The sequence below is a fragment of the Pseudophryne corroboree genome, chromosome 3 (assembly GCF_028390025.1).
Source record: "Pseudophryne corroboree isolate aPseCor3 chromosome 3, aPseCor3.hap2, whole genome shotgun sequence".
Classification (NCBI taxonomy): Eukaryota; Metazoa; Chordata; class Amphibia; order Anura; family Myobatrachidae; genus Pseudophryne; species Pseudophryne corroboree.
Genome location: NC_086446.1, coordinates 471462254 through 471475368, shown reverse-complemented (window position 1 = coordinate 471475368; position 13115 = coordinate 471462254). Strand labels below are relative to the sequence as shown.

Sequence of the window (13115 nt, the reverse complement as noted above, 5' to 3'; positions counted from 1 at the left end):
GTCAGGAACATTGCTATGCATTGTCCTTGGTCCCGGACAGAATTGAGGACAATTATGTCTGAATTTCCCGATCCCAGAAAGGATCTAGCCGCATGTCAGAGGTTTATCAGAGAATTAGGTAACGCCACCGAACCCACAAACAAAGATTGGCGGACAGTGCTACGGGCATGTTTGCCCTCCAATATTGACCCTGTGAAATTCATTGCTGATTGTAAATTAGACGCAGAAGTACCTCTCACTGATGAATACACTCAGGAGAATGTACGACAGATCAATCTGCAGTTAGGAGTATATTTCCCTACTGTTGTCAAGTGGAATAAAATCTTTTCCATAAGACAAAAGGAAGGTGAAACTGCTTCTGAATATTTCCATCGAGCACTGCAGGAAATGGCTAGATACACTGGGGTCGAGGACATTAAGGAAAATGTACATCATAGAGAGGTAGCTGTGTCCGTATTAATGGACGGCTTAAAAGAAACGTTGAGAACAAGGGTACAAACCACTCAACCTAACTGGAGAGGTATCTCGGTGGCTGCATTAAGAGAGTCCGCTATCGAGCACGATCGGAACATCATTAAACACAGGGAGTCACAGGGGGATAGGCTGATGACAGTAAGTATAAAAGCCCTGACAACGAAGCCACATCAGCCAAAACCCCAGACCCCTGATGGTAAGTCGTATGTAGTAAAATGTTATAATTGCCAGAGAGGAGGACATTACGCACGAAACTGTAATTATAAAGGCACACATAACGTATATCGACCTCCTAGACCAGAACATGACTCACAGCATAACTCACGTAATTGGGATCAGGGATTGCATAGGAGGAATTATGAGCCACACGCAGGGGAAACAAGGAGGTACCCACCTAGGAGGGACTGGCAGACCTCTGGAAATTCTCAGCTACCCCCCTCACATATTGTAGCTGCCAGCGCACTGCGGGAGGGTCACAACATACAATAGGGGTTAGGCCACACCTGTAGTCTGCTGTCAGTGAAGTTAATTGCTAGCCTTGGAAATAAACCCGAGGTTACAGCTGATGTAGCTGGTAGATCACTACCTTTCCTTGTAGATACAGGGGCGGCCAGGTCAGTGTTAAATTCAACGGTAGGTGTGAAAACCACGGGTAAAACAATTTCAGCAATGGGGGTAACAGGAGTAGTGCAACACTACCCTTTAAGTAGACCAGCGGAGATTGCGATAGGGCCTTTGCAGACCAAGCACTCCTTTTTGCTGGCTGCATCGACTCCGACTAATCTACTTGGGAGAGATTTATTGTGTAGGATGAGGTGTGTCATATATTGTACTCCTGAGGGTGTCTTCTTAGATATACCTGAGAATCATGTTCGGGAAGTGCAGGATATGTTAAACACCCCACAAAGGTTAATGTCACACTCTGCTGTTATAGACAAGTGTCCATCCAAGGTAGAGGAAATGATCTCCCAGATACCGGAATCCCTCTGGACCAAAGATGGACAAGACACTGGATTGATGGCAAATGTAGCTCCTGTAGTAGTGCAAGTAAAAGATGGTAGGATAGCTCCAAAAATCCTACAGTATCCTCTGAAGCCAGAGGTGGAATTAGGAGTGTACCCAGTCATAGAGCGCTTGCTACAACGGGGCATCCTAGTTAGGACGTCCAGCACTGCCAATAGTCCCATCTTCCCTGTGAAAAAGAGTGGGGGGAGGGGTTACAGGCTAGTGCAGGACCTAAGGGGGATAAACAAGATAGTTGAGAGCCAATTCCCCGTAGTGCCAAATCCAGCTGTCATCCTCATGCAAATTCCCCCTACTGCAAAATTTTTCACTGTCATTGACCTCTGTTCTGCTTTCTTTTCGGTCCCTCTGCACCCTGTCAGCCAATATTTGTTTGCATTTACATACAGGGGAGTACAGTACACCTGGACTCGCCTACCCCAAGGTTTCATTGACAGCCCAAGTATTTTCTCCCAGGCTTTGCATGACTGTTTACAATCCTTTCAACCTGAGAGCGGATCAGTATTAATACAGTATGTAGATGACTTACTGCTGTGTTCAGATTCACTCGAGTCGTCCTTGAAAGACACGAAACTGCTTCTGTTTCACCTTTCTAATACGGGACACAAGGTTTCAAAGGATAAGTCACAGTTGTGCCAGACCAAGGTAAAATATTTGGGACATTGCTTGACACAAGGACTTAGACATCTCACCGCTGTTAGAATACAGGCGATTCGCGACATGACTCTGCCACAGACCCAGCAGCAGATCCGCACTTTCCTTGGAATGTGTGGGTACTGCCGAAACTGGATCCCAGGGTTCTCCATACTGGCTTTACCGTTGCAGGAAATGGTCTCCTCGAACAAACCAGATCGGATCTCTCACACAGATGAGTCCGAACTGGCATTTGAGAGACTTAAACAATGCCTATCATAGAAGGTATCATAGAAGCTGAACCCCTGGGCCCACCGCACTCAGCACAAGTTGCTGAACTGGTCGCCCTAACCAGAGCGTGTGAATTGCCTAAGGGTAAGTCAGCCAATATATATACAGATTCTAGGCATGCCTTTGGAGTAGTGCATGATTTTGGGGCCCTATGGCGCCTCAGAAATTTCATGACGGCAGCTGGCACACCTGTAACGCATGCGACCCATATAAAAAGGCTTCTAACAGCGATACAGGAACCTGACAGAGTGGCTGTTATCAAGTGCAAAGCCCACACTTACAGTCAAGACCCAGTGTCACTTGTTAACAGCCGGGCAGACGAAGCTGCTAAATCAGCAGCCAGCACCCCCATACAGACAGATATCACACAACTGATGGTAATCAATACCGTCAATACACAAAAATTAAGTGAAATGCTAAATTTGTGTTCTCCACAGGAAAAGGCAGTCTGGAGGTCAAAAGGATATGGCAGGAGTCCTCAGGACTCTGGACAGATGGACAAGGTAAGCCAGTAGCCCCCAGAGCATATCTTCCAAGCTTAGCTGAGGCGGCACACGGTCTGACTCATCTGGGCAAAGAAGGCATGTGTAAACTGGTGAGAGCCTACTGGTGCGCACCAGGATTCTCTTCTCATGCGGGTAAGAGAGCAATGACATGTCTTATCTGCTTGAGGAAGAATATTGGAAAGTCAATACCAACAGAACCATCCCATATCCCGCCAACAGACGGCCCTTTTCAGGTAATACAAATTGATTTCATACAGTTGCCACCCTGCAGAAATTTAAAATATGTGTTAGTTTGTATTGACGTGTTTTCAAATTGGGTAAAAGCGTTCCCCGCTGCCACAAATACTGCTACGTTTACTGCAAAGAAAATAGTGCAGGAATTTGTGTGCAGATATGGTATCCCTAGGATAATTGAAAGCGATAGGGGTACCCATTTTACAGGTGAAGTCTTTCAGGTTATGTGCAAACTGATGGGAATTAATAGTAAGCTGCCTACTCCGTACCGCCCACAGGCGAGTGCGAAAGTGGAAAGAGTAAACAGCACTATTAAGAACAAGCTGAGCAAAGTGATGGCTGAAACTGGATTGTTGTGGCCAGAAGCTTTGCCACTTGTATTGTACAGCATCAGAACCACTCCCAGGTCCCCCCTTAACCTATCACCCTTTGAGATTCTTTTTGGTCGACAACCCCATGTAATGATTGACCCCCAGGATGATTTGAAATGCAATAATGAGGTGACTGCAAAATATATGGTTAAGATGAGCCAGCAGTTGAGGAATCAAAACAGAAATCTAAAGCTGGTGATTCCTGACCTACCAAACAGTAATTGTCATGACATTGAACCTGGGGATTATATAATGATTCGAAATTTTCTACGCTCAGGTTGCCTCATTGACAGGTGGGAAGGACCGTACCAAGTCTTACTAACCAGCACGACAGCATTAAAGGTTGCCGAGAGAGAGACTTGGGTCCACTCGTCCCACTGTAAGAAGGTCGCTGACCCAGGGAGAGCCCGTGACAAAGAGCAGAGTGTAGAGGAAATCGTATCACTGGAGTGCCTGTTCCAGGAAGGTTGAGAGGCAGGACTATTGTCACGGCACCTGAGCACGGAGAACTACAAGACCAGAGGCGGTTGTCGCACCAAATTTCTTTTTCCTTTTATTATTTTCTCCATCTCCCATTACCTTCTTTTTCCCCTTCCTTGCTCCTTTTTCTTTTCTCTCCCCTTAACAAGATGGACTTACCCCAAGAGACTGCATTTCCGGGTTTTCCTGTTGACCCTGTTGTTGACCAGAGCAGTCTGTTTCGGTGAGAGCACCAGAGAGGTCGAGAAAGGATCTGGAATGGGTTCTGATGGCAAGGACGGATTTGTAGAATTCCAAGAGCAACACATCCACCGAGCAAAGGCGAGTATCAGAAAACTATCTGGTAGTCAAGAAACTAGGAGGCACTGTGAAGGGTTATTAGCTGAGGAAAATTGTATTTGTAGAAACTGTGAAAACATAGTTGAGGATGGGTGCATCCAGAGATGTCAGTCCAGCCTTAATATCCACATGGACCGTCATCCATTGAGTGATTATCACTCATTAGTGGGTAAGGCTTTAAACCAAACAGAATGCTTGGTGTGCTCACAAGTACCTCAAGGTCAGAGCAAGTCAGGACTAGTACCGTATCCTTTAACAATAGATGAGGTACTTGAATTACGGGGTGGGAGACCGGTGGACAAGAAATTTAATATTTCTAGGCCCCCTAGTTTGAAGCTCCACCAATATCATGTGGATAGATCCTTAGTATGTTTCAACATTTCCAATTCCCGAAAGCCGGGAAATTGGGAAGTGACATGGAATAACCAAACCATGGCATTTTCACACAGAGCCGACAGAATACCCGTAGACTCTGAACTTATACGCCAAATAGCCGACTGTGGAAGGTATTTTCGGTATAGGTATACTCTAGGAAGTAGGACCATGCGGGTTGGAGAAGTATCACCAGGGGTGCGCATATCATACAGCCTGATACGTGTACTGAACAAATGAGAGAGTTAGGGATAGGATTTTTCACTTGGAAGGTTTGCAATATGGTAATGTCATATTCTGTCCCATATGTTCTCCCCGATGATGCCTATTTCATATGTGGGAGGAAGGCGTATAAGTGGCTTGCCCCAAACTCAGAGGGATTGTGTTACATTGGAAGAGTGTTGCCAGAAGTTATGACCATAACCCATAACAAGATGAAAGACGTTCACCGCAATGCTCAAGCTCCTTACACTCATACTCACTACGAACACATCGTTAAGAGACACCTTATAGATAGGACAGAGCACGCAGCCTCTGATTTGATCCACGAATCCACCGGGATTCAATTCATACTCGCGTTAGACATCACCCGTACCGCCAGAGGAATTATAAATTATAGGTATATCCACGCGCTAGCAAACCTAATAGATAATATCACCAAGATGTATAATGACACCTTCAGGTATACAGGGAGGGAGTTGCAAGCTTACAAAACGGAACTGATCCAGCACAGGATGGTTCTCAATTATATCACAGCGGTGACAGGCGGGTACTGTGTCACTTTGGCAACTCAGTATGGTGTGAAGTGCTGCACGTACATTACAAACAGCACTGATGACCCAACCGAGGTCATAGATCAAAAGATGGACGATATCTTGCAATTGAAGTGGGAGTTCCGGAGGAGACACAACCTTACCCTTACTGCTGTGAGTAATGAACTGACCGGCTGGGTCTCATGGTTGAACCCACGCAATTGGTTCTCAGGTTTAGGAGAATGGGCTCAAAATGTTATCGTGAGTGTAGGAAAGTTTCTCCTTTGTATCCTGGGAGTTGTCATAATGATTGGTTTGATATTTAGGTGTATTCGAATTTTAACGCGGCACAAGCACGGTACCAAAGTGATGAGTTTGAGGAGCAGGGGCATTGGTACAGCAACTGATTTAATTTATGACCCATCAATAGAGACAATGTTGTGATAAAACGTGATTCCACGGTCCGTTTCTTTCACCCGTTTCTCCTTTGTTTTCCCTCAGCAAAAATACACCCATCCGGAGAAGACTTCAATCAACACCCAAGAATGATTACGAAAATGTTATGTGAATGTATTGTACATATGTGTCTTATCCTCATCTCTACAACCTTCAGGTAGTGACACACATAGTCGACAGGTGATATCCACATATTAGCATTCACATATGTTCCCCCTCCATGTATCATCAACTAAATGTGCACCCCATTTGTTGGAACAAGAAGCCGAAAAGAGCTCGGTAGTGTTTGTTGGCCCACTTACAGACCCTTAATACGGGATGAGAAGGATTTAATGTATACTTCGCAATACCTCGAAGCTTATCTAGAACATATACGGCACAATGATACATGCCCCTCAGACATGGATTTCATACATACATGCTTTTACTATCCCACTAGGTCATACATTTCCCGCCTACATCTCTCCTCCTATCATCCAACCATTTATGGATAATGTATTGTATATTTTTATCCAACCATCTGTAGATATTGTATTGTATATTTTTCCTGTTTAATGTTTAGATAGTGGCAGTTATTGTGGACTGCCAAAGGGTGGACTGTCAAAATCGAAAAATATTGTAATGCATATACCCTGTACTAACCCCATGCACACATGCCCGCTGCGCATGCACTCAGTTTGCCGTGCGTGCACATATCCGCAATTTGCGTAAAGTAGCTTCCCACGGCCATGCGCCTTAGCGCGTGGTACGCGCATTTACGGTGGAGTTTGTGAGCGCGTAGAGGGTTATTAGAACATTACATATTTAACCAAAATAGTGCATATTGTACCCATAGCTCCCCTGCACCACATCAGCGAGTATTAATAGTTTAAACAGTTCCAGGACTAAGGGATTCGCCTTTGCATGATAGGAAGGGTCAGATAAAGGTTGGAAGGTGATGTCTAGTATCCAGCTGTAGGGTATTTTAAGAGTAACATTCCGGTATTGGTTAGAGAAAGATTGCATGTTCCAGCGTATAGTTATGTGCAAAAGTAGAATATAGATATTAACTGTATTTACTGTATATTATGTATGCGGCGGGAATCCAGTGGATACCACTCACCAGAGCAGTTGGGGAAAGACATCGCCCATCTTTTCAAATCAACCTATGACCTCTCCTGTAATGAAAAGACACATCTCTGTGTCCAATGGACAATGCGATTACAGTGACCATTGTATTGTGTATGTAAGTTGTGTATAAAAAGCCCATTGTTGCCTGGCTGGTCAGAAGACTCTGAACGCTTTCTATCTGACTAGCGGAGGACCGGCCGGGTTGCACTTGCGAACATTCTCACGTATGTACATTCTCTGTAGCCATTACTCTGTTTAGATTTATCTTGTTAGCCTGTAGTGTATGATTTGTACTGTTTTACCTTTTGGAATAATCCACGGTGGCCTTCGAACCCTGTGGTTTCAACTACAAATCGGTGTTGTGTCGTCACTTTCCTGCAAGGGTTTTAAAGTATATTTATCTGTATAAGGTTTATAAGTATTGATAAGGTGTACGCACTGCGGGTATTTTATACGGTCAGCGCTATTTAAGGTTTAAGGTATAACATCATTGCAGTACTTTGCTGCTAAGGGTTTAAATTGTAATCATATCATTGCATTGTATCACTATCAGGGTTTAAAGGTTATCAATTGTGTGTGCGCACGCTGTGTGTACTCTGTACACTCAGCGCGGCGTGGGTACGCCAAATACGTACCACGTGCGGGACTCTGAACGCAAATAGCGTACAAAGTGCGTAGCACGTGTATTCAGTCTAGCGGCCATAGCGGCTCCACGGTAAAAGTGTATTTAGAGGTATAGCTTTACGGTCTAAGATAATATCGACATTATCAATCTACAGGGGCGGGATGTGTTCAGCGCTGTGGCGGGGCTCCTGCAAATGTGCGGATTCTGCTGACCACACATGTCCAGCGCCCATTGCCCGAAGAAGGTCCCAGAGAAACCCTCTGCCAGTTACTTATGCAACATATAGCACATAGGCTACAACAGGCTAACGACATTTTCAGATGGTGCAAGCTGTGAGCGCCAAGCTTGGGAATGCTTTGCATTCCGGTGCTTTGTAAATATGGCAGCATGGCATCCTCCCTCAGATATCTGCTGTAGTCCCTCAGTAATATATTTGTGCAATACTAAATATTTCTAGTTATTCTCTGAAAACAGGTGTTTTTGGGGAATAAGCTGTAAATATTCAATGATAAATTGGCCCCTTTTTTTGCCTAAGAGCGCAAGCAAAAGGTTGCTGACATAGGAGGATAGGATAGTGTAGGCGGGATAACAAGAGGAAAGTGGGACCTTACCATGAGAGCACACTGAACAAGAGTGGCTAATTATTTCTGCTGTTCACGTAAACCAGGGGGGAGGAAACGAGACAGGCAAAGAGAGTTACACAATGTAACGTGATGTATCAATGTAAAAATGCAGCTTTCTGAGGCTTACCGCAATATATATGATCCTACATATGCATTAAAATGGTCCACAGTAGATATCGGAGATATCCGCGGCGGACAGCCAGCAGAGCAAGCCGCATATAATTCTATGGAACTGTGATGTGCCCATAAGCATCAAGCAACGGAAAGTGTAACTTTCTAAAGCTTGTACCCAATAGGCAACTCCATCTATGGATAGCATTGCCTATAGAAGCCTATGGGCTCCTTTTCATAAATTGGCCCAGAAATGGATCCAATAGTTGCCACTAGCGCACGTAGCCTGATGCTGCGCATGTACCTTACTTAACCCAGGTCATAAACCCAGAAGTAAAGACACCGCAGGGATTTCTGAGTATCGCTGAGCTGTCCCGGCAAGGTGATATATGCCGTCATAAGACCCTCTGCTGGCATTGGCCGGACCCACTTGCCTGGCAGGCTGCTTATCGCTCGCGTGCATATTTTGTCCTACTCTGCTCTATATATTGCATTTACACTTGATCGTAATTAACGTCTTCACTCATATAAGTGATTTTTTTTTTTTTATAGTTAAAAAACCTGCCATTTACACTGTCCCCCATGTGCCCCTAGCCTCAGGTGGCATCTAGAACTGCCTCCAGAGTCAGCACACTATGCAGACAAGGTAATGAAAAGTAATTTAGCTAAATGAATAAATAGACAGAACATCCTTAGACAAACACATAATATACTGTATCCTTCAACGGCTTTGTTAGGAGAGAAAGCTTAACCCTGTAGTGTCTGGACATACTGTAAGTCCCTCTATCGGACATATAAATAAAACTAGGTTACGTCATTTCTTGGGGTTCTTCTTGCACATTACAGCAGATTAGACCTTTAAATCCTGTATATGGTGCTGAATATCTGCGACTGTTATTCAGTCATACAGAATGCGTGCAAGGCTGATATACTGTAAGTGCACTTCATCTGTGTCTTTTGCAAATGACAACTAGCATACTGTACATCTGGAAATTGAAATACTGTGAATAAAAAAAAATACTATTGGAAAAGTTCTTTAGGAAAATAAACTAAGAGGAAATTTGTTAAATAAAAGGGTGATCTGTCCCAGACAATGGAGGAGGGGTTGTTGTTAGGAAAAAGTACATGTTTTCCAGGTCTCTTCTTGAGCACAGGCTTATTAATTAGTGACTAATCTGAAACAAACCACATATAATATTATTGTGAAGAGTGCAGCAGTGCACGCAGTGACTAGGGCCTAGACTATCTAATCTGCTGGTAAAGCCCTGGCAGATGGGCTTGTTGGAATAAGATATGAATAACGTTTGATGCATTCCTATGTAAGGATATCAATGTATATGTACAGATTTTAGCAATGAGCATGCAAGATACCAAAGAGCACCAGCTATTGTCCACTGGATTCTATTCAGCATTAGTCTTTATGTATCCCCAGCCACCTATACTATTTCAGCACCATATAATGGACAATTGATAATAAAAAAAATATGACGGGACGTTGTGCATATATAGGACTCTGCTGCCAAACTCCCCAGTATCTTCCTACTGTCATAAACAATCTGTCAGACCAGACAAGTCAAACACGTCATTCCTATGACAGTTCCAAGCATGCACAGTAGATGCAATGGATTCTCAAACAAATGGTTTTAAATTAGGCGCATTGATCAGACAGACTGGAATACAAGTGACTTCATATTAATTGTTCTAGTGGACTATTGGACTTAACCATACACCAAATGATGTGCAGGCAATTACATAAAACTAATCAATCTGGATAGTCCGATCTGTATGTGTGAGCTTTAATAATGGTTTACCCCAGGCATATTTACATTTTTGCACTGCTGTTTTCCCATGGCACCAGGAAATGAGTTTACGGCATTAACTTACGTTTTAGTGAGACAGTTCTTACCTGTTGAGGCTGGCGACTCTTTTCTTATAGATGTAGATGGCTTCTTGGGGGTTTAGCAATAAATCTTGGTCTATGGATTTTGTGCCCTGCTCCTGGTACAGAGGATGCGAAAAGAGGTGCTGGAGTTTAGAACCAACGTAGCTGGTAGTGGACAACTGAACATATGCTGTTGTGCTTTCCATTGGAGATGAGTGGTTTTTGCAGTCACAGTCCCTACTGAGTCGGATTTGAATCTCTGGCCATAGGTGGAAGTAAATATCAGCACCCAGGAGAGCAGATAAAGCCAGGACCAAGAGCAATCGGTCCTTACGCAGGAACAACATTCTGGCCATGGTTAGAAAAGAAAGTGACATCTGCAGAAACTCAGCCAGGATGGAGCTGGGTGACTCTGCCAATAGGTGCTATTAGTGACACACAGAGCCTGTATCACGGGCTGTAATGAATGGGTGAAACTGTATCTACTGTACAGGTAACACTTAATGGTGTTTATGTGGGATATATAATGGGTGGAGTTTCCTGGGAAATAACTCTATTATCGTACAATGTTCATAGTACTGTAGATTATAGAGGTTTGGGTGCTGAGTAATAAATAGTAGCTTTTCAGGATATTTTCAACTGAATAAATGCTGTGTCCTGAGTGATGATAGGTTAGAGTGGGTTCTTCTTCCCAACTGCTTTGTCCTAAATGTTGATGGGTTCCAGTGGTTGCTGAGTCCTGAATGTTGTTGGCTTCCAGTGGTTGCTGAATCCTGAATGTTGATGGGTTCCAGTGGTTGCTGTTTCCTGGGTGCTGTGACCTGGCTGTTGTTGGATGAGTGTGGGTGATGTTCTCTGACTGATGACAGGTGTGATTGTTATTTCCTGAATGCTGTGTCCTGGCTACTGATAAGTGACAGTGGGTGCTGTTCCTGTGTCCTGGCTGTTGTTGGATGAGTGTGGGTGATGTTCTCTGACTGATGACAGGTGTGATTGTTATTTCCTGAATGCTGTGTCCTGGCTACTGATAAGTGACAGTGGGTGCTGTTCCTGTGTCCTGGCTGTTGTTGGCTGACAGCAGGTTTAGTTTTCCAATTGCTGTGTCCTGGCTGTTGGTGTGTCTTTAAATGATGTTAGATCTGAGAATGGGTATTGGCTGTATTTGATGGGTGACAGTAGGTGCTGTGTGCTGGATGGTGGTGGATGACAGCGGTGGGTACTGTCTCCTGGATGCTGGATGTATCTTTGGCATAGATGCAGATACTGTCATGTAGAGCATAACTGATGTACTCTTCACCATCACTTCGTTATAAATGTGGCCATAATAACGTCCTGAATAGTCAGGCTGCAGATAGGTGTCACAGGTTTGCTGGGTGCTGCTGTGTCTTATGTGCTGCTGAGGAGCTAATGGCCATAGAGTGCAGAGCAAGTGCTGATGGGTGGCACTTACTAGGTGCTGCGTCCTGAGAGTGGCACTTACTCACCAGATGCTGCAGCTGATTACACGGTGCACAGTCACAGGAGGCAGTGCCAAACACACAGCAGGTCTCTGACAGCACAGGGCACCGGTGGTATATGATGGTAACGTGTAGTACGCAGGTCTGACAGACAGTACAGGGCTCCGGTGCTATATGATGGTAACGCGCAGCATACGCAGATCACTGACAGCACAGGGCTTCGGCCGGGTACAGTATATGATGGTACCGTACAGCAGCACACGGTGGGCTCGGTGGTGTTCTGTCTCTGACGAAAGTGGTCACGGCTCCGGGTAGCAGCAGATCTTCGGGCTCTGTGCCGGCTGCAGGACGGACTCCCGGGCTCAGCTGTACAACCTCCAGATGTGATCCGGCACACAGAGGCTCTCTTTCCCCGGGAAGTTAGCGGCGGTGCACACCAAGCTAAGCCCGCACTGTACTGAGTCTGCACTGCGAGCAGCACCGCACTGACACCGCTCCCTCATACCTGCAGACACGTTGTGCAATAAGTGAACTCTCTCTGCACACAATGCTTTGCCTCATGTAGGACGTGCAGCGCAAGTTCCCCATGTGCAGCGCCGCCTGGCCAACCACTAGGCTGCCGCCTGGGGCGCCAGGAACTGTGAGAGACTCTGCCCAACCCGCTGGGGGCACAGCAGCCGGAACGGTGCTGCACAGCTGTGAGATGCTCCCGGGGCTCTCAGCGGGGCGGCGCTGTCAGATGTCAGTGTACAGGGGCTGGTGGAGGACGGACCGGACTGCAGAGAAGCTGCAGAGCAGACAAAGCCGAATACGCACTGCACTGGTTGCAGAGCGAAGCTATTTTTTTTAAACAAGTGCTTAGCGTGGCCTCTGCGGGTGTGCCGGTGCCCACTGTGACACATCCACGCGCCCCGTGGACAGGTCAGCCGCAGTAATACTAATGTGTGCGGGACGGGTCACCTCAAACGTAGTTCCATTTACAGTACTACACAGTGCGATGTCTGCGTGGTTCTCCCCAATCCATACTTGCCTACCTAACCCTCTCCATGAGGGAGAAAATCCATACTTGCCTATGCCTACCTGACCCTCTCCATGAGGGAGAAAATGCTCTGTTCCTGGACTCTCCTGGTAATGTATGATTGCCATCACCTGCGGTGAAACACCTTTCTTATCAATTAACTAGCTCACCACAGGTGATGGCCAGGGCCGGCTTTAGGCATGTTCGAAGAGAGCGGCCGCGCAGGGCGCCACCCTTAATGGGCGCCGCGCGCTGGCGCCGCCATATTCGATGCTGGAGCCGGCCCTGTGTGTGCAGCATTTGCCCGTCGCGCTGTGTGTGCGCAATGCGCGCTGCGCGGCGCCGGTGTCTAACGTCA

General features: G+C 45.7%; 1 protein-coding gene across 1 annotated transcript in view; it reads right to left on the bottom strand.

Moving 5' to 3' along the window:
* FAM20A (FAM20A golgi associated secretory pathway pseudokinase) overlaps positions 1–12511 on the bottom strand; it is a 165773-nt gene extending 153262 nt beyond the window's left edge. Inside the window, exon 1 of the mRNA XM_063960775.1 lies at positions 10307–12511. Coding sequence (XP_063816845.1) covers positions 10307–10659 — 353 coding nt within the window. The 5' untranslated portion in view covers positions 10660–12511. The remainder of the gene's footprint in view (positions 1–10306) is intronic.
* Between the last annotated feature and the right edge of the window lie 604 nt (positions 12512–13115).